General features: G+C 39.4%; 2 protein-coding genes across 17 annotated transcripts in view; one reads left to right on the plus strand and one right to left on the minus strand.

Moving 5' to 3' along the window:
- LOC119953729 (protein unc-13 homolog A) overlaps positions 1–17,735 on the plus strand; it is a 482,106-nt gene extending 464,371 nt beyond the window's left edge. For 12 of the 15 annotated variants that reach the window (XM_038778280.1, XM_038778279.1, XM_038778281.1 and 9 more), the window contains one exon: positions 4,162–17,735. In XM_038778280.1, the coding sequence (XP_038634208.1) occupies positions 4,162–4,447 (286 nt within the window). In that variant the 3' untranslated portion in view covers positions 4,448–17,735. The remainder of the gene's footprint in view (positions 1–4,161) is intronic. The other 3 variants (XM_038778284.1, XM_038778283.1, XM_038778285.1) reach the window with 1 other exon arrangement.
- The window catches only part of LOC119953728 (unconventional myosin-Va-like), a 149,281-nt gene continuing 135,981 nt past the window's right edge, over positions 11,774–25,073 (minus strand). For both annotated transcript variants that reach the window (XM_038778278.1, XM_038778277.1), the window contains exons 30-36: positions 22,307–22,461; positions 20,591–20,677; positions 19,338–19,488; positions 17,752–18,043; positions 14,657–14,831; positions 12,947–13,027; positions 11,774–11,950 (exon numbers count right to left, since the gene is read on the minus strand). In XM_038778278.1, the coding sequence (XP_038634206.1) occupies positions 11,798–11,950; positions 12,947–13,027; positions 14,657–14,831; positions 17,752–18,043; positions 19,338–19,488; positions 20,591–20,677; positions 22,307–22,461 (1,094 nt within the window). In that variant the 3' untranslated portion in view covers positions 11,774–11,797. The remainder of the gene's footprint in view (positions 11,951–12,946; positions 13,028–14,656; positions 14,832–17,751; positions 18,044–19,337; positions 19,489–20,590; positions 20,678–22,306; positions 22,462–25,073) is intronic.

The following is a 25,073-nucleotide window of genomic DNA, read 5'->3' on the forward strand; positions in this document are numbered from 1 at the left end:
CATCCGCTCTTTTTGAATTAGTATAACTGCTATTATCATAGAATTGTTACTGTAGATGGATGTCATTTAGCCCTCGTGTCCATGCTGGTTCTCTACAAGAGCAACAGAATAGTCCTACTTCTTCACCCTTTCCCCATAGCCCAGCATTTTCTCTCAAGTGCTTTTCTAATTCCCTTTAGAAAGCCACAGTTGAATTTGCCTCCATCACATACTGTGCATTCTAGATCCAAACCAATCATTATGTAAACATTTTTTTTCACATCATTGTTGCTTCATTTGCCCTCTGCCAACAGATTTCCTCCATCTATTGTATCACAATCCCCACATGCTTTTGAACACTTGCAACTATCCGCTCGCACGAACATATTAAATTAGGAGCTGAAGTAGGCCATTCGGCTCATCTAGCCTGCTCCGCCATTCATTATCATGGCTGCTCAGTTTTTTCAAATTCCACATACCCATCCACTCCCACTCCTGCCCTTCCCTAAAAGAATCTATCTACCTTCACCTTGAAAAGTATTCAGTAACCCTTCTTCCACCACCTTCTGAGGCAGTGTTCCAAAGTTGCACAACCTTTGGACAGAAAAAAATTCTCATCTGTCCTAAAAGGGCAGCCCTCTAGATTCACCGACAAGAGGAAACATCCTTTCCACCCCTTTCAAAGACCATTCAGGATCTTATATACGTCAGTCAAGTCACCCCTTCACTCATCTAAACTCCAGTGGAAACAAGCCCATATTGTCCAACCTTTCCTCATGACAACCCGTTTATTCCAGGTATCAATCTAGTAAACCTTCTCTGAACTGCCTCTAACACATTCAGATTCTGTCTTAAATAAGGAGACCAAAACTACAGACAATATTCAAGATGTGGTCTTACCAGTGCCCTGTTTAACTGAAGCATATATTAAATTCCTCTCCAAATAAGTGATAGCATTCCATAAGCCCACGCACTGTAGCTACATACTAAACTTTTGTTGACTCATGCTCTAGAACATCTAAATCCCTCTGCACCTCTGAATTCTGCATCTGTTCGCCGCTTAAGTAAAATTGTTTTTTTTATTCTTCCTGCCAAAAAGTGAACAATCTCATTTTCCCACATTATTCTCTACGACTTGCCCATGGTGATCTTGCGGCGAGGAGGGCAGAAGAATCCAGCCCATAATTTTCCTTTCACAAGCCACGCTGACTCTTCCCAATTACCTTGCGTGCCCCGCTATAACTTCCTTACTGATAAGAGTCTGATACCTTCCCCATAACAGACATCAAGCTAACTGGCCTATAGTTCCAACTGTCTCCCTCCATTCTTGAATAGAGAGGTTGTGGTTATATTTGCTACTTTCCATTCTGGTGAAACTTTTCCAGATTCTAATGAATTTTGGAAAATTAACACCAATACATCAACTAACTCACTAGCCACCTTTTAAGACCTTATGGTGAAGTCCATCAGGACCCGGAGACTTGTCAGCCCGCCGCTCCTAGTGACAGTAATTTCACCCAGTTACCCTTTCTTTCCCACCTCTTGATTTACAGTTCTTACTGGAATATTTTTTTGTATCCACTATAGTAAAGACAGAAGCGCAACATTTGTTCATTTCATCTACCTTTTCTTTATTATCTACTATTAACTCTCCATTGTCACTCTAGAGAACCAACACACTTTACTTACCTCTTGTCTTTCTTAAATGCCTGTAGAAACTCTTGCTATCCATTTTTACATTTTTTTAAAAACATATTTTTATTCTCCTTTTCACATTTTCTCTTAAATTTGCACCCACCAACAATAAACAATAATCAGTAACAAATGTAATGTTAATCCCCATATCAATAACAACGATCCCATCCTCCCACCAAACCCCAAACCTTAGCCCGTATGTTCACATAAACAAATGACAAAAAGGAATCAGGAATCACCCATAGTCACCATTAACACACATAATCCTCCTCCCCCCGCCCCCCCCCCCAATTAATGTTCGATGTTATCCAGTTCTTGAAAGTGCATAATGAATAATGCCCATGAATTGTAGAACCCCTCCATCCTTCTCAGTTCAAATTTAACATTCTCAAGAATTACAACAGGTCCCCTCGCCACGCTAGGGCACAGGGGGAGCAGTTGCTCTCCATCCCATTAGATCCGCCTTCGGGCGATCAACTAGGCGAAGGCTACAACATCTGCCTCCACACCCGTTTCCAACCCCGGCTGGTCCAACACCCCGAATATGGCCTCCCGAGGGCCAGGGTTCAGTTTCACATGCACCACTTTAGAGATTACCCTAAAATCCTCCTTCCAGTAATCATCCAGCTTTGGACAGGACCAAAACATATGAACGTGATTTGCCGGTCTCCCCCTCCCACCGCCCCGCAACGTTCACACATATCTTCTACCCCTTCAAAGAATTTGCTCATCCTCGCCCTTATGAGGTGTGCTCTATATACCACCTTCAGCTGTATCAGCCCCAACATCGCGCACGAGGTGGAGGCGTTCACTCTCCAGAGCACCTCACACCAGAACACCCCCCTCCATACCCGCTCCCAACTCTTCCCCCCCCATTTTGCTTTGATTGCTTCCAGTGGTGCCTTCTCTTCCAAAATACCTCCATAAACCACCGACACTAACCCCTTCTCCAATCCACCGGTCATCAGCACCTCCTCCAGCAATGTGGAGACCAGCTCCACCGGGAAGTTCTGTCTTGCCTTCCTAACAAAATCTCGAACCTGCCATGTATCTAAACATTTCCCCCTGCTCCAGCCCATACTTCGCTTCCAGCACCTTCAAATCTGCAAACCGACCCCCAAGAAACATATCTTTTATTGTCTTAATCCACTTTCCTCCCATTTCTGAAAAATTCCATCCCCTATTTTTACATTTCTATCGTGCTTCCCATCATAACTTCTTTCTCCTGATTAACCATTTTCTGCAGTCATTATATTCTGACCAATCACCTCAACTGCCAATTGAAAATTGTACTCTTTTTCCTCAAGTTTGATCCTTTCATTTACTTCAGTTAACCACGGATGCAGTCCTCCTCCCCTTAAAGAATATACTTAAGTATTCTGAAATATCCCTACAAATGTCTGCTTCTGCTTCTCTATTGATCAATCCTCTAGCCTAGTATCCAGTTCAACTATCTGAGCTTTCATGCCCACATAGTTTCCCCTTATTTAAGGTAAAAATACTAGTGTTAGGACCCACTCTCCTCCCTTTCCAACTGAATGTAAAATTCAATCATAGTGATCGCGGCCTTCACTGAGGTAATCAATAATCCTGTCATAAATTCATAATACCAAGTCGAATAACCTTTTTCTCTTTCTGCAATCTATCCCAAGTAACTGAAGTCCCTCATCCCTGGAACCATTCTTGTAAATCATCTTGGCCCTCTCTCTCATGCCTTCACACCCTTCTTAAAGTGCATTGCCCAGATTAGACATCTCTCCACCTCAGGCCGCCAGTGTTTAAAAAGTTCACCATAACTTCTTTGCCTTTATTTAAAAGAGCAGAATCCCATATGTCTTTTTAGCCACCATCAACCTGTCCTGCCACCGTCAATGATTTTTATTTTCCACATATACCCCAAGTTTTCTCTCCCTGCACCCTTTTAAAACACATATTGCCTTCCCAAACTCGTTACCAAAGGGCATCACTTCATACCTCCCTGTATCATCTGCCACATGTCTACCCATTCCAACAGCCTGTCTATGCTTTCTCTCACCGTTCACAATGCTTCTAGGTATAATGTGATCCTACTACTGACACCTAGGGAACCTTACTTTATCTTTCTACAATCTGAAAAGCCTCCATTCAGCACCATTACGTTTTCTGTTACTCAGACAACTTCATATTTATGCTGCTAATGTCCATTTTATTCCATGGGCTTCAACTGTGCCGACAGGTTAATTATGTGGCACTGTATCAAATACCTTTTGAAAGCCTGTGTACACCACATCACCTACATTTGTCTAGTCAACTCTTGGGCTTGTGTGCTGCAACTGTTATGCTGTCCGTTAATTTATTACAAATTGTCAACTTAGTTCTTACTGTGTTATTGCTACTATCGACAGTAGACAAAGGTGATTACAAATAAATTTAGATGCTGTACTGGAACGGAACATAAATTAGTTTTGCAGGCATACTATTGACTTAATTTGCTTCATTAATTTTCAGCACCTTGAGCGCCGAGGATGGACCAGAATGCTATGAACTCCAGATTTGTGTGAAGGATTACTGTTTTGCCCGAGAAGATCGAAGTGTGGGAATTGCCGTGATGCAGCTGCGTGATATTATTCAGAAGGGAAGTTGTGCCTGTTGGTTACCACTTGGCCGCAGAATTCATATGGATGAGACAGGACTAACTGTCCTCAGGATACTTTCACAAAGAAACAATGATGAGGTGGCAAAGGAATTTGTAAAATTAAAATCTGACATACGTTCTGCAGAGGAGGGCAGTTGAAAAAAGTGGCCAAAATCAAAAGAGCAGAGTTTAGAACTTTAATTTCTTACTTTGGAGCTTCAGTTTTCTCATCTAATGAAGCCACATGTCCCACTTACGAAATAAGCAAAAAACAAAATCAGCAAGAGGTCTGATTTCAAGTTTTGGTAAATGCATGATGTCTCTAATTTTTTTGCCAGCGTGGACAATTAATTTTATTTTTTGTTCATGAGAGGCAGCACCCAGCCCCTTAGAAATCTGAATATTCACAAGTAACAATTGGATTGACTTCATCTTAAGGCTAATATCACTTGTGTAAATAAATCCCGCATGACTCTACTGAGCCTGTGTATAATGAGCACTGTGATCCTGTCCTTGTGGAGAGACCTACAGCTGAGAGAACTTATATACCTCTTGTGAAAAGTCTCAGTTACCTTCCTCTTTAACACCAAAATGCCAAAGTGTCTTTATACTCACTGGTGTAGCCAATTTCTTACACATTCCACAGTATTTCTTGAACAAATTGCTACACTGGAGCTGTACTCACAAACAGGCTTGGTATTCTACAAACCATAGGATTAGACCCAAGTTTTTGCATTTATTTTATTGCACTGCAAAAGAAAATGGCATCTTTAAAATAATAGGTTAGTTCCTCAACATACATTTAAAATTCTGGTGTAATGGGAAAATGGAAAGATTAACATCTAATAGCCATTCTAAGGACCAATAAAACTTAGGTAAATCCAGAGAAACTCCCATCTATTAATCAATTTTGTTTCAGCTTGTGCACTGAATAATATTACTGTAATAAGCATCATGAGTAGCCTTATGAGCCACAATTGAAATAACAATTTACATAAAATTATTAACATGTACATACTTTGTCCTTTTTAACCATCCTCTCTTCATTCTACCTATTTTTATTCCGACTTTTTAAAATTAATTTGCAGGATGTGGGTGGCACTGGCAAGGCTTCCATTTATTGTCCATCCCAGTTTTCCCTTGTCAACCGAATGGCTTGATAGGCCATTTCAGAGGGCAGTTAAAATTTAACCACTACTGTAGATCTGAAGTCACGTATAGGCAAAGACTATGCAAGGAGTTCCTTCACTAAGTTTGTGAATGGTTTATACGACAATCTGCTAATTACATGGTCATCATTAATGATACAATTTTTGAAAAATTCTCAATGATTTGGATTTCAGAATTGTCAGTCCAGTAACATATGTTACCATTCCCACTAATATAATTTAATCCATCTATTCTAATCCTTTTTTGTTTCTTTTTCTTTGCTGCCACTATACAGAACTTAAGTTTTAAAAAAAATAATTTTCTGCAAAGAACCTAAGGACTGATAAAAGAACAGAGAATTGGCAAGGCTTATTATAACCAAGAAACGTATTCAATACAAATCCTCGAGTTCCAAATTTATAATATCAAGATCATCACAAGAATCTATTTGCATTCACCTGTGTCAAGGTTGCAATTAAGAAGCCAAAGCAATACCTAGGGATCTTCGTTTTTGAAATCTTAGGCTTTCAGGAGCTGATATCTAAAAAAATTAAAACTTCAGCTCGCACTGGATCTCACCTGATGTTTACTTTTTAAATATCAAAATTGTCAAACATTAATAGTCTGACAGCAGGAAATGTGAATGGTCAGAACATATTTTAGTCATTTCTGATCATTTTAGCCATTAAATTTAAGAAAAAATATTACTTTTCATAGCCCCAATGCAAGTACTTATCTGGTCAAAGTATTAAATAGTTCTAAGCAACGAATTGAGCAAAGACCCTGATTATGTACATGAGTCCTCTAGAAAACAGCTCCACAATTAGTGGAAGACTACTCTCTACTGAAAAGAATTAACTTATTTTTTAAACTCACCATTATTTGACTCCCATTATCATGGCATTTGTCTGCTATGACTAATTTTGAAAGCACAACTTTCTATTAAATCAATCAAAACAACTTAGTTACGTTACTGATGTCTTCCTACCCTTAGCATACAGTGGCACACTTAGGATGGCTGGGTGTGCAGTTCCCATTGCAGTCCAGACAATAGGGCCTTTTGTCTGACCTGGCCAAGGACAGACCAGGATTACATTTAAAATAGTCTATGCAGAATATGAAAAAGGTACCATTTTACTAAGAGAACACAAATATTTTTTTTAATGAATTTAATACCAAACTTCCCACATTGACTATGCAGGGTGGGAAAGGAAAAGAGCAGTATTCATCACCCCTTTCCTCAGTTCATTATATATTTCATGAGCCGAGAAAAAAAAAACTTTTGTCTAATCCTTGGAGATGATTTTAAGGTAACTTCACGTTCTGTTTGGAAACCACATTGCTGTACCAACAGTGGTATTCTCTCATGTTCACTTGTTTTGCTGCCTTACATGCTAATTTTAATGTAAGAACTGATTTTTTGTAAGTGAGGGATTGCATGACAGTAAATAGTTCCAAATGAAGGGTGTGGCATTTTCTGTGGCTGAATATTCATTACTCAATTTTATTTGAAGACAATTAGAAAAATAGCATGTAGTTTTAAATTTTATTGAAATGTAATTTTAAATGTGCTTTGTTTCTAATATATTTTCAGCACCCAGCATGCTGAAAACCATTTCAGAACCCTATTGTTCAGAACACCCTAAACAAAGCAGCCCATTTAATTGCAGCAATGTTCAGCAGGCATTGGATGGTGTGAAATAATTTGCACTATTTACTGCCTTCACCTTTAGAATCCTATTCCAAACTGGTCTTCATCAGGGAGGAAACCTTTCGCTGTTGCTCATTTATGGCACTTTACAGAATTTTTTTCTTTTCAATTTTAATATTTTGTATTTCAAATATACTTTGCAAAACTGTCCTGTTTCTTGTTTGGCCCAGATCCAAGGGCAGCTGAGAGTCCCTTCTGGAATAAACTTAATCACACCTTTATTTATTTTATTAACTTTGGTTTTGCTTCAAAGTTCATAAATGACTCCAACAATTTTACACCAGAATTTAAAAATCTTTAATTTTAGATAATTCATACAAATTTTTTTAATGGTTCTTACTTTCACTTTGTAATATTCAGTATTAGAAACATAACATTACAATAGCAGTAGCCAACTGCACTACCAGATTTAGTACTGTGCCATACAGATCTGGAAGAAATGAAATTTGATCCCAGTTTCGAGTAATTTAAATGGGGTAGCAATAAGGAAAGGAGAAAAATCAATTAAATTGTTTTAAGGGGACTCCTGATGATAAGTTGCTCGTCTGCTCCATATCCCTTGAAATCTTTTAACAAATATGGGTAAATGGAATGGGGATACAGATTAACCACGCTATATTTAAACGGTGGAACAGACTCGAAGCTGAATGGTCCAATTCTGTTTTTGTCACTGTTGTGTTGGTCCCGAAGCAATTTGGAACATCAAGAAAGGCACTACAGAAATTTTTTTAAAAATCAATGCTGGAAATACTCAGTAGGTCTGGCAGCATCGGAGGATTGTGTCCATGAAATTCATTGTTAAGGTGGACAGCGATCTCTCAAAAAACAGAATTCCAGCATTACCGCCAAACAAAAAGTTGTTAAATCTACGCAGCCAAATCAGACACATATGTACACATGGTATTACCTCTAACTCGAGGGATAAAATGTTTTCCAAAATGTTGCCAACTAGATTAGCAAACAGAAACAGCAATTGAAATTAAATGGAAGAAGGGGAATGCTAGGTTAATACATGTACAATCATGAACAATTACAAGATTGGATTTTCACAAAAGCGCTCGAGATGCAACTTTTTAAATGAAGGTGTATGTAAAGTATCTGAACAATAACCTATAATAACAGTAAGATGCACAATGCAATAATAACTGAAGCAAGGCTCAACCTAGTTGGACAAAATGAATGTAGCATGAAGGAGATGGTGTTTAGTAAGGAGGGATGCAGATCGGGACAAAGATCTGAGAGGAAAGTACCACGGATCTAAGAAAGCTCCAAGTTAAATTGTTGACAGCCATGTAGCTGAAGGACAGAGTAGAATGCTTTGAAAATCACATTTAGATCTTCATTGGTTGAGTACTTGAAAACCTAAAATGAAAAGCTAACCAACTTGTCTTTCATACTTTTCTTTTAAATTTCAAGTGCCCAATTCTTTTTTTCCCCCACCAGTTAAGGGCAATTTACCATGGCCAATCCACCTACCCTGCACATCTTTGGGTTGTGGGGGCGAGAACCCCACAGACACGGGAGTGCTCCGCACGGACAGTGATCCGGGCTGGGATTGTACCCGGGTCCTCGGTGCCATGAGACAGCAGTGCTTCCTAACATGCCATTTTATTAAGGCTTCAGCTACCAGGAGCCAACTTCACACGTGAGGAGGTGAGATAAGGATAGTTATTACATAGTAACTCAAATCTTTTAACTTTCAACCTCTACCATAAAGATTTACAAATACTAAATGGGTTCTAAATTTTACGTTATAATGAGTAACTCAATTACTCCAAGTTATTGACACTAAAGTAATACACCTTAGAATGCTTATTAAAAAGTCACTGGCAACAGAAATGGGAGGCAGCCAGTTATTTTTTTTGTTTCTTTAGACGTTAAAGCAGTAGGACAAAAATAAATTAACTTGAGAAATGCAATCCTTGATAATAAATGAACAAAAAAAATCAATGAAGATCAATCAAGAGGGACCCAGGGATCAAAGCATGCATATTAGTGTTATAGCAATGCAGTCAGTATTAAGCTGTGAGACCTAGGAGTTACTTGTGCTATTGCAAGCTGCATATTGGAATGAAAACATGTTTCTTTGGTGAATACTTAGCATAAAACACTAAAGTATAAAGATCAATGTTGAAGATTGAATATGCCAGAAGGTCGGAGGCATTAAATAAGTAAATTCTAGGCAATGAACAAAATGGCTTATTTTGAATGCAAGGTAAGCCCGATTTAATTGCATTCCTATCTTTCTATAAACACACCAGAGAGTACTTTGTTTAATGGACAAAAATTGCTTCCCTAATTTGCAAATATATACTCTGGTGGTTTCAACAAACTGTTCGAAGAACTTTGCAAATATTTTCTAAAACAGATAGAATGAATACGAAAATCAATTAGAGCCAGATATCCTTGTTCATTCCCGGTCATTTAATCGCCTCGTTTATTTTTTGTTTCTAAATGGGTCCAGTGATCCAATAAACCAATCAGAAAAAAAAGGGACTCCATGTATGGTATAGATACCTTGCACTAAGTCATCTAGGAAGAGAGGCACCAAATCTCTTCCTTTATGGCGAGGGTCTCCTGCACTTTTGGAAAAGGTGCAGAAGGGAGAAATAATAGTGAGATGGTTATTTCACTCATCATCCAACATTGTTTTTCCAAATCCTTTCTATTATCTGATAGCCTGGATTAGAATCTAGCATCAATTGTGTTGAAAAAAAAATTGTTTATAACAATTGGAGAAATGTATTTAGTTCAAAATCTGATCTTCAGTGACTAGTTTGATCTCCAATCTCATCAGTTCCATCTTCAAACACATTGAGATATTTTGTAGCACTTTACTTAGCTATAATATCATGATGTTAGATAGTTGCCTCTGCTTACTCATACAAAAACATTTCCAAATGCAAACAACTTACTATTGCAGAACAACCTTGAGGCAGCAGTAAAAAAATCTATAATCGATCTATCTGTTCAAATATGAAATATTAAATCCAAATTAAAAGCAATGGTCTCCAGAGAGCATTAATATGGACCTACATGACCCAATGACATTTAAAATTAGATTTCCTAGGCACGTATAGCATTCATATGTCACTTTTCCCTTCAGCAAAAATCAAGATCCGAAACTTTGCATTCCGGAGATTCAAAAGAGCAAACCTCTATCCCTATTACTCTACTGTGGTACCAATAGAGTGCAGGGCCAAATATCACAGCAAAGAGATAGTACCATTTATGGTAGTTTAAAGTGTCATTTAATCAAAGTCGAAATAAACCACCAATAACTTTTGGATTACCAGACTTCCTCAATGGCCATTCAAAAAGATTGCATCATATATTGTCATCTATCATGTTACAAAGAAAAAAAGATGTCAAACAACAAAATATGCACATTTCAATTTTGAGAAATATTGTCTGTGTTATATCAGAAATAAATCTTAGTTATCAATATTGCCTTCTGGGGCCAAAACAATGATGTAACTGCCATTTTCTCCACTGCTGATTATTTACTAATATTTTATTAGAGAATACTGAATTAAAGAACATCCTTAAAAAGGATTAACATCCCGTCTGACAATGAAAAGTACATTAATAATAAAGTACAGTAATATATTACAGGACAGCAACAAGGAAGTACATTGAAATAATTCTATAAAATCAAATCAGTTTCAATTACCGAATAGTTTTTTTCATATGCATTGCAGAAAAATGTAAATGTTGGATTGGAACTTCATTGTCATTTTGAAAGTGTATTAGTCTATTTACATGTACATTTTGCAATGATTTGCTAGTCAATATCACAAAAATATCCTCTTACAAATTAAAAGTTGATTTTATTATGAATAATGCAAGAATAAATAGTTTTAAGCACAAACATGGGACAGAACTATATCAATCTCGGGTCTGCTTTATTTAGTTGTGTTTCCCCTCACGGGTTAAGCCACTGAAAGGGGAAATTTTGAGCATCAGGGGAGGGGGACAGGGTTCTTAAATCAGGGAAATGATTCATATGATCTCAAATTTTCTCTTAGTTTATCAGTAACATAAATCAGTGACATGCAACTTAAATATTGATTACCCAACTCCCCAGGTGGAGGAAAAGTGGACAGTAATGAATAAGTGCCATAAAAATATAAATTGCATTGTGTTTAAGTTAACTGCTCAAAAACCTTCAGCCCACTTTCAGTTTTGAATCACAACTAAACTGAACATCTGAGTAAAGATTCATTTAGTGCATGTTAACAAACATAGTGCATGTTTAGTGCAAAGTGCTCAAACTACACTTCAAACATTTCAGTGAGCTTGAATCAATTACCTCAAGCTAAAATCCCATCTGTGTCCGTATACCTTCACAAACGCTTCCCCACCCTAGGTTTTGGGCTTGGATCCACTAGAGGGGTGTTTTATGCTTTAGGCTTCTAAACGATGCCACCCGTCATTTTAGAATTAGCTGTTAGTTTCAAAGGAATTGTTTTTTCAATTGAACTTATATTTGTTTAGCATTAAGAGGGCTATGCTATTTAACTACACAAATGTAATTTTGCAGTCACTTGCAACAAGCTTCTACTTCTGCAAAACTATGCAGCTTTTAACCAAAACCTTGCCAGTTGTAAATCCACTCCAGATGACCAGACCTATATCTAAATGCATATTCAGAATCTATTTAGAAAGTCCAGCTGCAAGGTTACAGGGATTTTGATCTTGTCCAGGTTCACAGGAGAAGGAATGATGGGAAAGTTTACAGCAAACACATGCTTTTGCTCCATTAGCAGTTGACAACTTGGACTTCTACCTGCCAATCGATTCTATAAGACAAAACATTCAGTATAACCAGTTATGCCCTTAGCTGTGATAATAGGTTAGACAGACAGCGGGGGGCTAATACATTTCAAAACATTACTTGTAAAGGTAATAAGGTTCAGATCTGTTCTGCAATCCGTGGACAAGGTAATCCAACTGCAGAAATTATTAGAATATACTTTATCAAAAGATCACAAGGTCAAACAATTGCCCAACAACAGCAAGCTAATCTCAGCGGTTTTCAGCATTTCAGTTTAATAGTCACTCAGCACAATAGTCAATGCTAAGAAACATTTGGGGGGAAATCTCCAATTGACTTTTTTTTTTGAGGGAGAGATGGTGGTGTGGTGGTTCATTTACCAAAAGGAAAAATAAATCCACATGCACTGTTGAAATCATATGTTTTCCCATCCATGAGCTAGATCCAGGGAGGAGATTGAATGGAAATGTGATTATGACGTATACCTTCACTTAAAAAGCCACTACATTCAAAGATCAGCAATCCACAATTCTTCTGTTCATTAAATCACACACATAGGTTTAACCCCGTTTTTCATAAACTCTAACTCATGGTAGAGTAAGTTACCCCCACAGAAGAGTGAGGCACTGATAATATATTTTCAAGATGGCATTTCCATCAGAGTTGTGCAAATTAGTATTGTTGTACCATAAATTAGTTAAAATTGTGCCTAGTAGAAAAATCAAAAAGCATTTATATGTTCAGAAGCCCAAGGAATTGGGATTTGTTAAAGATGGATTATCCTCAGTTGTTGTGTAGAACAGTGAAGAAAAAAATCAGTAATGCACAAGAAAGCTTGCAAAGCTTTTCCCCAAAAGCCCCCTCCAAACCAGTCTTAACTATTCAAAAAGGAATTTAAGAGATATGGGAATATGATCATGCAAAGAAATGCTAGATGTCTAAACATACGAAAGATCAAACATTAGGTGTAATTACTGAACATGCCTGGCTTCAACAACTATGATTAATTAATAATAGATACCTGAATATTCTTTATAAAAGCTACAGTAACACGTTCTTCAAATTCATTCATGGGTGTATACAGGGTCAGTATTTTCACAATCTGTTAGAAAGCAAAGGGTAAAAGCAGATCAGTAGAAAAAAGTTGTCAGGTTGAAATTCTAATTTCAAAGTAGCAATTATAGGGAGAGAACAGATGCAGCAAGTTAAAGATCAAATGGTCTTAATTCCATCAAAATGGCAGGAGAAGTTAAATTTTTGAAGCACCTGATCAGATGTTTACTCGGCAAGGGTGGCATGGTGGCGCAGTGTTTAGTACTGCTGTCCCACGGCATCCAGGACCAGGGTTTGATCCTGGCTCCAGGTCACTGTCCATGTGGAGTTTGCACATTCGCCCTGTGTCTGTGTGGTTCTCACCCCCACAACCCAAAATGGTGTGCAGGATAGGTGGATTGGCCACGCTAAAATTGTCCCTTAATTGAAAAAAAATGAATTGGGTATGCAGTGAATGCTGCTACTGCCCCATCAATTTGGTGTGTTGTGCACGAGAATGAAACAAGAGTTATCCAAAGGTAGTTTATTTGGGCAGCACAGTAGTTAGCACTGTGGCGTCACAGCGCCAGGTGAATGCCGCAAGAGCCTTCACATGGGCTTCCCAACATCTTCACACTTCGCAGGATTCATCTAAGTCCCACAAGACGTCAGAGCCAGAATCCCGCCGAGAAGGGGTGGGGCCAAACGGCGCACGCCGAAGTCGGTTTTCAACCGCCTTCAGCAAACGTGCGTGATATCTTCCAGCCTCCCTTGATTCTCCGGCCCCCCCCAGTGAGGCCACAGCCAGGCGCCATTCAGCACAGGTCTACATAAACATGGACCAGGCAGAATGGTACCCGGGAGGGTCTCCTGGGCTATTGGAGACCTCTGGGTGGTCAGGGGAGTGCAGGGCGGCTCCCTGGCACTCCCACTATAATGTGGGTATCTTGGCACTGCCCAGCTGGCACTTTGGCAGTGCTAAGGTGCCTGGATGGCACTGCCAAGTTGGCAGGAGCACTGCCTGGCTGCCAGTGCAAGGGTGTTCATGGATGGGGGGTGTGGGGGACCCATAAGCCCACTTTGAGATCAAGGCACACTTTCAAAATTGCGGCCCGATCTCTTTGTTCAGCTCCCCAGTGCTCAAAAAAGTTCAGGGAGAAACTCCCCAGAGCCCCAAAAAAATGACTAAGTGTCATTAACAGAGTTGGCAGGAACTCCCTGAAAAACCCACCACTAATGAAGTTAGAAATTTTTCTGGAGAATCGCGCTCAATATTTTTAAACATTAGTTTTGAATATTATACCTCCTCAGGCATTAGCTGTCCCCTCTGATGCCACTATTCTGGATCAGGCAACACAGCTCTTCCTGATCTATATTATGAAGTCCCTTTAGAATCATAAAATTCTTATTCCAATCAGAAACTAGTCAATTTACATAATTGCTCCTCATAATCCAGTCCCACAATCAGCTTAATTCTAGTTGCAACTGCTGTATCAATAGTATAAAAATGTTTATAGTAGAGGCCAGGTCTGTGAATATGATCTTCATGTTCATTACGCTCAGAAACCATCATTCCAACAGCATTTTTGCTCTCTCCTTAAAAGACATTCCTGTGAAACCTAGTACTTTCAAACAAACAACTGAACCTAGATAGCGGTGGTTTTGCATGCTCAAAATATGTGAGTAAATAGAAATGTACCTGTGTCTTGGAGAGTGCTGTGCACATTGAGCAGATTACCTCAGCATCTGCATCAGTCGTCTTATTCAATTGCAAGAGCTGTGTAGCTTGAATCAGTGGCTCCAATGTCTCAAGTGCACCACTCTGATGTAGACTCTTGCCTCTTAGCCAATCCGTTAGCTGACTGACATTGTTTCTGGATTGGGAAGGAGGCGAAGAATGACAACTCCAAATGATTAGGCAACCTAAGTAATAAAGACTCGCACAGCAAAGACCAAAGAACGTTTCTCAACAGTCTGGCAAATTTTATGACAAGATAAGCACAAAGTCAAATGTAAAATGTTGGGAAGATCATATCATGGTATACCACTGAACTCACAGATGTGCTGGAATGTCAGTCTATTGTATAACATAATTGACAGTCCTGTGAAAACTTAATAACTTTGTTTTAATTTCACAAACCAACCTTAAGAGCAATGATCAGAATTTAAATTTGTATCATGTATTATGATGTCTGAAGAGGCCCAAAGTTTGATCTGTGCTTAACTGACTCACTCGCAACACATCAGCACAACTTTAATGCAGCACTGATTAGAAAACTTCATTTCAGAGAAAGGAACGAATACAATTCAGTGTACTTTTTCTATGTATGTGATAGTCAACACATTGGCAGATTCATAAATATGGCTTCAGGATTGTACAGCTCTAGATTTTGTTTTCCAAGGGATATAACTTCAACATGGCAAAGGAACTTCTTGCCATTTATAAAGCAAAACACGAACCAAGTTTCAAGTCTAGAACTTGGAAGTGCTGATTCAGACAGATCTGCCTTTATCAAGTCATCTGCAGTCTTCCTAAAATTTTGCAAAACTCTTCCTCTAATTGCAGGTCAACGCATTGCCAAGTTAATAGCTAATACTATTGGATAGACTACAATTCCCCCTACATCTACAAATATGACATTTCTGAAGGATGCACTGAACTTATTTCAGATGAAAACTGAACATTACATTTAAATATTCTGTAGATCTTTTCAGATTGTTCAGCATTAGAGATTTTGTTTAACTGCCTTTTCCACAACTAAATGAGTTTGGTTCATCAACAAAACCAGAATCATCAAAATAAACAAATAAGGTGGCACATTGTCACAATTATGCGATAAGATAATATGTTGGAACTGTCTTTAAATTTAGGATAAATGAAGGGAGTTGAGACCAGTTCTGGTCTGCTTGACAGTAAACTTGGGTAGTTTGATTGTTGGAGATCAAAGGAAGGCTTAGATTGGCTTACTGAAAAGATGCAAGGTATTTATACTTGGAGATAAAGGTAGCAGTCTCTGGATTTGCAATGAGTAGACAGAGTCTCTCAAAGTCCTATAAAGGTATTGGGCTGCAAAGAATTGTGGTGTAAAAAGTCCACATACTTCTAATATGAAAGAGGTAAAGAACATTGTGAGCCTTGCACCCAGTAGAAATGCTGTGTGTTTGATGTTGCCATTGGGAAAGAGGGCAGAGGAAGTCATTTTTGAGTTCCAATTATAACCTTCCCTACAAATTAAGGTGGTCAGCATAAAGAAGAGGCTACTTGGTTTTGCAAGCTACTACAGCTAAGTGTGGGAGGTTGGAGACGGTTTCAAGTCAAAGAGATGCATCCTGTAGCCATCAGAAGATTAGCCTTAGCGTGGTTGGGGTGGAAGGTGGGGGGAGAGAAACTCATCAGAACAGGTTTATTGCTGGTGGTGGAGTGAAGAAACTCTCAAAGCTGAAAAAAGTGCCTGGAGGAAGTCATTAAAGTTACTACTCAATGAAAGGGGGATACAGGGCATCGGGAGCACTGTGGGCTGTTTTCTTTATGTTTTCCGACTATGACGGGAATAAAAGGAGAATGTTCCTCTGTAGTTTGAGGTACATGTTATCTCTGAAAATGGTGTTTAGTCATGAGTACTTTTAGTTATTTGTTAGAGTAAAAGGTTTTAGAATGGGAAATATTGATGAGTCGTTCTTTAGCTATTAACTGGAGCTTGAATGTCTTTTTATTTTAAAAAGTATTATCAATCTCTACGGGGATTATGACGAGATTTATACATCTCATTGGCAAATGCTTCCAAACAATCTTTGTATTCAGCTTGAATACAATTCCCGGTAAGGCTTTTAGAGGATAACCTGCACCATTCGTAAATGACAGTAGCCATTTTGTGTTGTTTCCACAGACAAGGTCAGATCATTAAAAATAATACCAACTGGCCATTTTAAAGACAGGTTGCACAATAGTAACAAATGGAGACAGAGCTCCAAAATTGTTTCAATTTTGGGATAAAATTCAATGCTGCATTTCAAACTAAGTAACTGTTTCGACTATGCTCATGGTCAGTTCAAAAGCATGGGAAAAATGGCTGGTTGGATTTTCTATAATATAGAAGTCTACCTTCACTCTGTTGCAGCAGTTCAAGTAAAACATTTCCGTTTTAATGTTGGTCTTCAGCTTCAAGCTGCTGCAGAATATATTCTGTGTAGCATGCATGCACATCCAAATAAATTTACTCGAGGTAATCACGTTAAAAGTTTGCTTATTTTACAACCAGCCTGAAACATCTTCATTTCCACCTCCCCCCCCCCCCCCCCCCCCAATTGCATTTTTTTCGCTCTTGGCAGCCATGGACTTTGGTGAGGTGATTACATCTCACATCCGCACCATTTCCCTTCTACTGATCCACAGATGCATATTGGTCAAAATGGCAAGTCTCTCATGTGCTGCACACCTGATTCACATTACAAAAAGAAGTACAAGAGTAGCAGCATATTTGGCTCACTCTCTGAAGACCGAGAACACCAAGGCAGTTCTGGTTGTACACCAACCTCAATATTGCTGCTGATTATGTTATTACATGATAAAACACAATATTGGATGCCATGAACTGAAGTTATCTGTTATTCCAAATTAAGTCAATTGCCTTTCAGGCATTGACCAAGGGCTGAACAACTATTGTGGCTTGTAGCACAAACTGAGTCACCACTGTTCATTTGTCCTTTTACCATGTTGACCTGTACGGCAAAGTTTAATAATTTTTGCATTTGCTGCCAATAAAAGATTCTAACATTAATCAGAGAGACTTTTACCTGATTTGTACTCCATTACTAAAGGAGCACACATCCCTCCTTAGAAGCAAGTTGTTCAGTGTGACTGCTGCAATTATGTAGTAAATCTGCCGGTAAACCTGTTTAACAATTTCAGGATGCAAACCGTGTTTGGAGATGATGTTGTGGAACAGGTTTAATTGTTGAATGATTGAATTCAGTGTGTATGCAGTGTTTCCTCCAGAAAGACCTCCCAATTTCTTTCTATAGCCTGTTGGTTTTGCAATCATACTTGAAATGCTCTGAATGGCATCATTTTCCAGCATTCCCGACACTGCAAGCACAGATTAAAAACAGACTATTGTAAAAAAAATCATCTTTTATGTTTAAAACCATTGCACACTACTCTTAACCATTTTACAAACACAGTGGGTGGGATGTTTTGCGACGGTGGAGGTGGTCCGCCGTTGGCTATAGCAGGATCTTCCAGTCCTGCTGTTGTCAAAAAAGGATTCCAGTTTAAGAACATAAAAACTAGGAGTAGAAGTAGACCATCTGGCCCCTTGAGCCTGCTCCGCCAATCAATAAGATCATGGCTGATCTTTTTGTGGAGTCAGCTCCACTTACCCACCGTTTACCTTGACCTTTTATTCCTTTACTGTTCAGAAATCTATCTATCTTTGCCTTAAAAGCATTTGAGGTGGTAGTCTCAACTGCTTCACTGGGCAGGGAATTCCACAGATTCACAACCCTTTGGTTGAAGAAGTTCCTCATGAACTCAGTCCTAAATTTGCTCCCCTTTATTTTGAGGCTATGCCCCCTAGTTCTAGTTTCACCCACCAGTGAAAACAACCTCCCTGCTTCTATCCTATCTATTCCCTTCATAATTTTATGTTTCTATAAGATCCCCCCTCATTCTTCTAAATTCCAACGAGTACAGTCCCAGTCTACTTGGTCTCTCCTCATATGCCAACTTTGCACTCTCCACTGCCGAGATGGCCTGAAAATCCTGCCCACGTATCTGAGGAAAAGTCAGTCTGTAGAACTTTACTGATGGTTGACTCAAAGCACAGACAAACTTCCAAATGCTTTCCTCATTTTTACCACTTGCAGTTCCCGGCTGATAATGTACAGTTTGATTCTGAATTACCCAAATTTACAAGCCAGTGGCAGAGGGAGAAAAAACTACTTCCATCATGTGGAGTGATAATTATTCCCATCAGATTCTTTATATTTCTAAGCACTATATATGTAAACAAATTACATTTTCTTCTCCCGCCACCCTCTTTCAAAGGGGAAATTAGTTCTTCTGATCCTTATCTGACTTTATTTGCAGGTAAACCAACAGGATTCCGGATTTGTCGAGACAGAAATGCTGTTTCCACCATTACCCTTCCCTTAACATTTAGTGACATTTTTTAATTACAAAAATCAATAATTAGTCACTATTGTTGAATTTTCAAAAATTCTTTCATCCGACATTCAATAGTATTTGCAGACACTGATCGAAAAGACAGCATTTAACAGAGAAATGTCAAATGTGAAGAATGCATTTTTTTTTTTGAAAAGCTACTTTTTCCTAACTGGCGACAATCAGAGTATGTTTCAATTAGCACGGAATTACTTACCAATCATTTCCTGAAGTTTTCCCTCTGCGACTTTGATTAATTGGTGGTAAAGTTGAATAGCAAGGTCAGACAAAATCAGGCAATGCTGAGAAAGATCAAAATTCCTCAAGGCGTGCTTTCTTTGTTCAGGTGTGTTCATTTCTACAGAGTTCTGTTAAACAAAAAAGTTACTGGATTATATACTTAAGAGGTTATGGTCTAGTTAGACATCTTTACTTACGTGCATTATTATTGAGTCAATGCAGTCTGTTAAATTCTTAATAATAACCTTTATTACATTAGCTTACATTAACATTGCAATGAAGTTACTGTGAAAAGCCCCTAGTCGCCACATTCCAGCGCCTGTTTGGGTACACAGAATTCAGAATGTCCAAATTACCTAACAGCATGTCTTTCAGGACTTGTGGGAGGAAACCAGAGCACCCGGAATAAACCTATGCAGACACAAGGAGAACATGCAGACTCCGCACAGATGGTGACCCAAGCTGGTAATCGAACCTGGGACCCTGGTGCTGTGAAGCAACAGTGCTAACCACTGTGCCTTTATCATAGAATTTACAGTGCAGAAGGAGGCCACTCGACCCATCGAGTCTGCACCGGCTCTTGGACAGAGCACCCTACCCAAGGTCAACACGTCCACCCTATCCCCATAACCCAGTAACCCCACCCAACATTAAGGGCAATTTTCACTTAAGGGCAATTTAGCATGGCCAATCCACCTAACCTGCACATGTTTGGACTGTGGGAGGAAACCGGAGCACCCGGAGGAAACCCACGCACACACGGGGAGGATGTGCAGACTCCGCACAGACAGTGACCCAAGCCGGAATCGAACTTGGGACCATGGAGCTGTGAAGCAATTGTGCTAACCACTATGCTACCGTGCTACCTTTAGTTGAGATGATGTGGGATTGGTGTGTATATTATATTTGATGGGATATTTATCGGAGGATGGAGGATCATACCCAAAGGGTCACTCAGAAAATTGCCTCAGTTCCTTATGCAGTAACTCTAAATCACTGCAATTAAACTGTACATTTACATTGAAAATATGTATATTTATTTTTGTAAATTCAAGGAGATTGATAACCTCATTTAAAGATAAAGTAATAACATCTTCATAACCATCAGTCTTTTAAAGCTTATGATTGATAATTATCTTTTCCTGATTTAATTTATCCTTTTGTGCCTTGGTGGCAACCTGCACTATGATCCTTCGCAATGGGTTCTCAAGATAAAATTAAAATACTCACCTCATCCCCACTATACTGCCTTAAGCAGACCAACAGGCGGTAAGTGTTGGATAGCCAGAATGCCACCATCTCAAAATCAGAGCTTCTCTGCCAAATTTAAATAAAACAAGATGATAAGAATAAAAATCAGAGTCTTCAGTTTTCCATCCGCTGTTCAATCAGAATAATTTAGGTCAAAATTATTTAAAGCAACAAAATCTCCATTACAACAGTTAATTCCTTGCTGTGCCAACTCTACACATAATACCAAGGGTGTAGTAAGCTAAAATACTAACCACCTGATGGTTAGGTGAACATGTTGCCCTAATTTTCAGTTGTGATCCAGTTGTCACACTCTTGCTTCCAAATCAGAAGATTATGGGTCCACATCGCACTTCAGAGAAATTAGCATAATCGCGCCTACACGTTCCTGCGCAATATTGAATTGTCGTCTTTGAGACATTAAAACCATGCTCCCATTCGCTATCATTTGGATGCAAAAATCTCAGGCTACTATTCCAAAGATGATCAGAAGAATGGATGAATAATGGGGCACTGGGGGAGGGGGGGGGGGGGGTGAAGTTTATGTAGCACATTTCAGTGCCTCGCTATTTCGCAGAGCCTTTTAAAGCCAAGTACATTAAATGCAATGAATGCAGCAGCCAATTTGCACACATCATGCTCTCACAATCAACAATGAAAATAAATGACTAGATAATCTGTTGCAGGTGTTGATAGAGGGATAAATATAGACTAGGACATCTGGAGAACTCCACTGCTCTTTGGGTGGATGCGATAAAACCAACAGCACTTTTCAGAGGGCAGATGGAGCTGGGGTCTCAGTTTAATATCTCTTTGGAAGACCGGAGATATCCCAACAAGAAGCAGAAAATGCTGGAAAACTCAGCAGTTCTGGCAACATCCATGGAGACAGAAACGAGAGTTGATGTTTCGAGTCTGCATGACTTTCAGAGGAAGGTGTTAATGGCAATGTGATGGACGAGAGGTGCTGATGTTGGCATAATGAAGGTCACTGTTCAGTGAAAGCAAAACTTAATGAGTGACAAATGGTCCTGTGTGGGAGAGGGGTGGACTTGAGTAATAGATGGCTCAGGGGGGGGGGGGGGGGAGGAAGGTTTTCATTGGGCAAAACATTTAGATGAAAAAGTTATCCCAGTTTCACGGCCAACATTCTCCCTTCAACCATCACTCTGGATAAAGGCCATTAACCTTCTCTTGAGACACTATATGTAATTTGGCTTGTGTTTACCTGTATAAATAATGGCCATTAATTGAAAATACTGCTTCTAAAGGTCCAGCAGATGTGATCAGCAGTAAATAATTGTAACTTTTAAATAATTTATAATCTTGGACTGTATTCATTCCTAATAATGAAACATACAGGTTGTTTGAATAGGCTGTGTAGGAGACTCAGATCTAGGTTTCCCACACGTAGGTGGTGCAATTTCGGAATATATATTAAAAGCCAGAAAGCCTCAGCCTACTCAACAGGCTAAAGCGAGAGTCACAATTCTTCCCTGGAGTGCAGATTAAAAAGGGGAGGATTCAATCCAGTTTAACTATGCAACTCTAGAGATCTGACAGCATCTCACTGGTTAATTGCCAACCATGAAAGAGAGAGGGACATGACACCTGAAAAGACATCTTAAGACTACATTAAATAGGCACATAAAGAACCACATTGCAAATCTGGATTAGTTCAATTTTTTTTCCTACCTTTAGGACCTTTTTAATACCATTAAGCATGGCTGTAAACAGGGAATGGGCTCTCTGTTCATCATTTGTGTAATCTGCATGCCTGATGCACATGAAGAAAATGAAGGCTGGAAGTGTTGGTTGCGCACTTAATGCATCAGATTGTGGTTTGAGATCTAAAAATAAAATTAATACACCAGTCACCATAAAATTACCTGTGGGATATTAAAATATATTGGCCCAAATTTTGCTGTCAAAGTAATAGTGTCACCTTTGTGCACAAATCTCACAGCGACGTCAGGTGAGGGCAGAGAGTGATTTAATGCATAAATAAACAGTTGCTTTTAGAGATGTGCCATCACCTCACCAACCTAACCATAAAAAGTGTGGGAAGTGGTCTTGTGGTGCAGTGGATTGCATCCCTGCCTCGGATTCCCCTTGAACCTCAGGAATGAGTCAAGTGAACTATCTCTGAACTGCTAACACCATTATATCCATTTTCAAATAAATCTACTGGATTTCTTCGAGGATGTAACGAGTAAAGTTGATGAGTGGGAGCCGGTGGATATAGTTTATTTGGACTTCAGAATGCTTCCGACAAGGTCCCATATGAGATTAGCAAGTAAAATTAAAGCGCACGAGATTGGGGTTACTGTATAGAGATGGATAGAAAACTGGTTGGCAGAAAGGAAACAAAGAAAAAATAAATGGGTCTTTTTCCAAGTGGCAGGCAGTCACTAGTGGGGTACCGCAGGGATCAGTGCTAGGACTCCAGCTATTCAAAAGTATATTAATTATTTAGATGAGGGAATTAAATGTAATATCGCCAAATATGCATATGATACAAAGCTGGATGGGAGGGTGAGCTGTGAGGAGGATGCAGAGATGCTTCAGTATGATTTGGACAAGTTGAGTTGAAAACACATGGCCTGTGCAGTATAATGTGGATAAACGTGAGGTTGCCCACTTTGGTAGAAAAAAAACACAGGACGGCAGATTGTTATCCTAAAGGATATAAATTGGGAGTGGGGAATGTGCAACGAGACCTGGCTGCCCTTGTACACCAGTTGCTGAAAGTAAGAATGCAGGTGTAGCAGGTAATGAAAAAGGCAAAGGTATGTTAGCCTTCATAGCAGGATTAGAGTAGAGGAGAAGGGATGTCTTGCCACAGTTATATCGGGCCTTGGCGAGGAACACACCTGGAATATTGTGTGCAGTCTCTATTTTGTCTCCTTAGCGGAGGAAGGAGGTTTTTGTTATGGAGGGACTGCAGTGAAGGTCTGCCAGACTGACGTACGAGGAGAGATCGTGTCAGTTAGGATTATATTCACTGGAGCTTAGAAGAATGAGGGGATCCAAGAACGAAGGGGATCTCATAAATCTAAAAGATTCTAATAGGACTAGACAGGGTAGATGCAAGAAGGATGTTCCCAATGATGCCAGAGTCCAGAATCAGGAGTCACAGTCTAAGGATGCAGGGTAGAAAATTTAGGACGGAGGAGAAAATTTCTTCACCCAGAGTGTTGAGCCTGTGGAACTCACTATGATAGAAAGCAGTTGAGGCCAAACATTGTATTTTCAAGGAGGAGTAAGATATAACTCTTGGGCTAGAGATCAAAGGATATGACAGGGAGGGGAGGACCTGTAAGAGTGAGAACAGTTTACTGAGTTGGATGATCAGCCCATGATCAGAATGAATGGCAGAGCAGGTTCGAAGGCCCAAATGGTCTCCTTCTGTTCCCATTTTCTATGTTTCTATGTAAGCCGATGTCCTGTACAGCTGGAGTAAAACCTCCCTACTGTTATATTGCATTCCCCTTAATGATCCGTTTGCCTTCCAGATCACTTGCCATACCACCACACTAACCTTTTGTGATTCATACCAGGACACCCAGATCGTTCTGTACCACAAAGTTCTGCAATCTCTCCCTATTTAAATAGTAAACTGCTCTTGCATTCTAGTTCAGAGTGCAGACACCTTTTTATCTTGTCAACTCCCATCACAAATAATTTTCATTCCTTGAACAGGTACAGCAGATTAGGTTAAAACCTCAACAATTTTTGCATATTGTAAAGAAAAACCTGGAGTCAATATCCTTCTGGACACTATTTAAACTCGAGCCAGGGAATTGAAAGAAAGTACAGAAAATCAGCCCATTTCACATGATCAGCTTTGTAAATACTCTTCCATATCATTTATCAAACAGAATGAGGGAAACAGACTAATCCATGGCAGAGTGTCTGTCACAAGCCCAGGCTTTGACAGAGCTATTGTCACCCCCACCAGTCCCCAGCCCCCACCTTTCTATCAGAGATGGAATCTCCCAAGGATTTGATCCAGACAGAAACTAAACTATTTACTGGTAGTGATTGAAACTCATAGCAATCCGAAACAGGAAATGTTCATTTTTAATCTCAGTAAAAAGACAATGAACATCAGATCCACCAAGACAAAACTGACATCACCACAGAGTCCTGCAGCAGGCACTCGAGTTTAATGAAATAACAATATTTTCCGATTAGTGTTGAAATTCTTTTCAGGCTTCTGAAAAAATTCTCAACGACAAAAACGATTGCACGGTGGGTCCTGAACATGACGCACAAAAAAAATTACCACGAGATAAAAGGACACCTCAGCCAATCAGATGTTTTGTATTCATGAACCTTATACAAAACTCCCTCCCCAGAGGGGGGGGGGGGGGGGGGGGGGGGGGGGGGGGGGAGAAAAGAGAGAAATGGCAAGAAAAGCTGTCCGACTCCAGTTTCCTCATGGGCCTGGAGCAGGAGT

Source organism: Scyliorhinus canicula, chromosome 18 (genome assembly GCF_902713615.1).
Source record: "Scyliorhinus canicula chromosome 18, sScyCan1.1, whole genome shotgun sequence".
Lineage (NCBI taxonomy): Eukaryota > Metazoa > Chordata > Chondrichthyes > Carcharhiniformes > Scyliorhinidae > Scyliorhinus > Scyliorhinus canicula.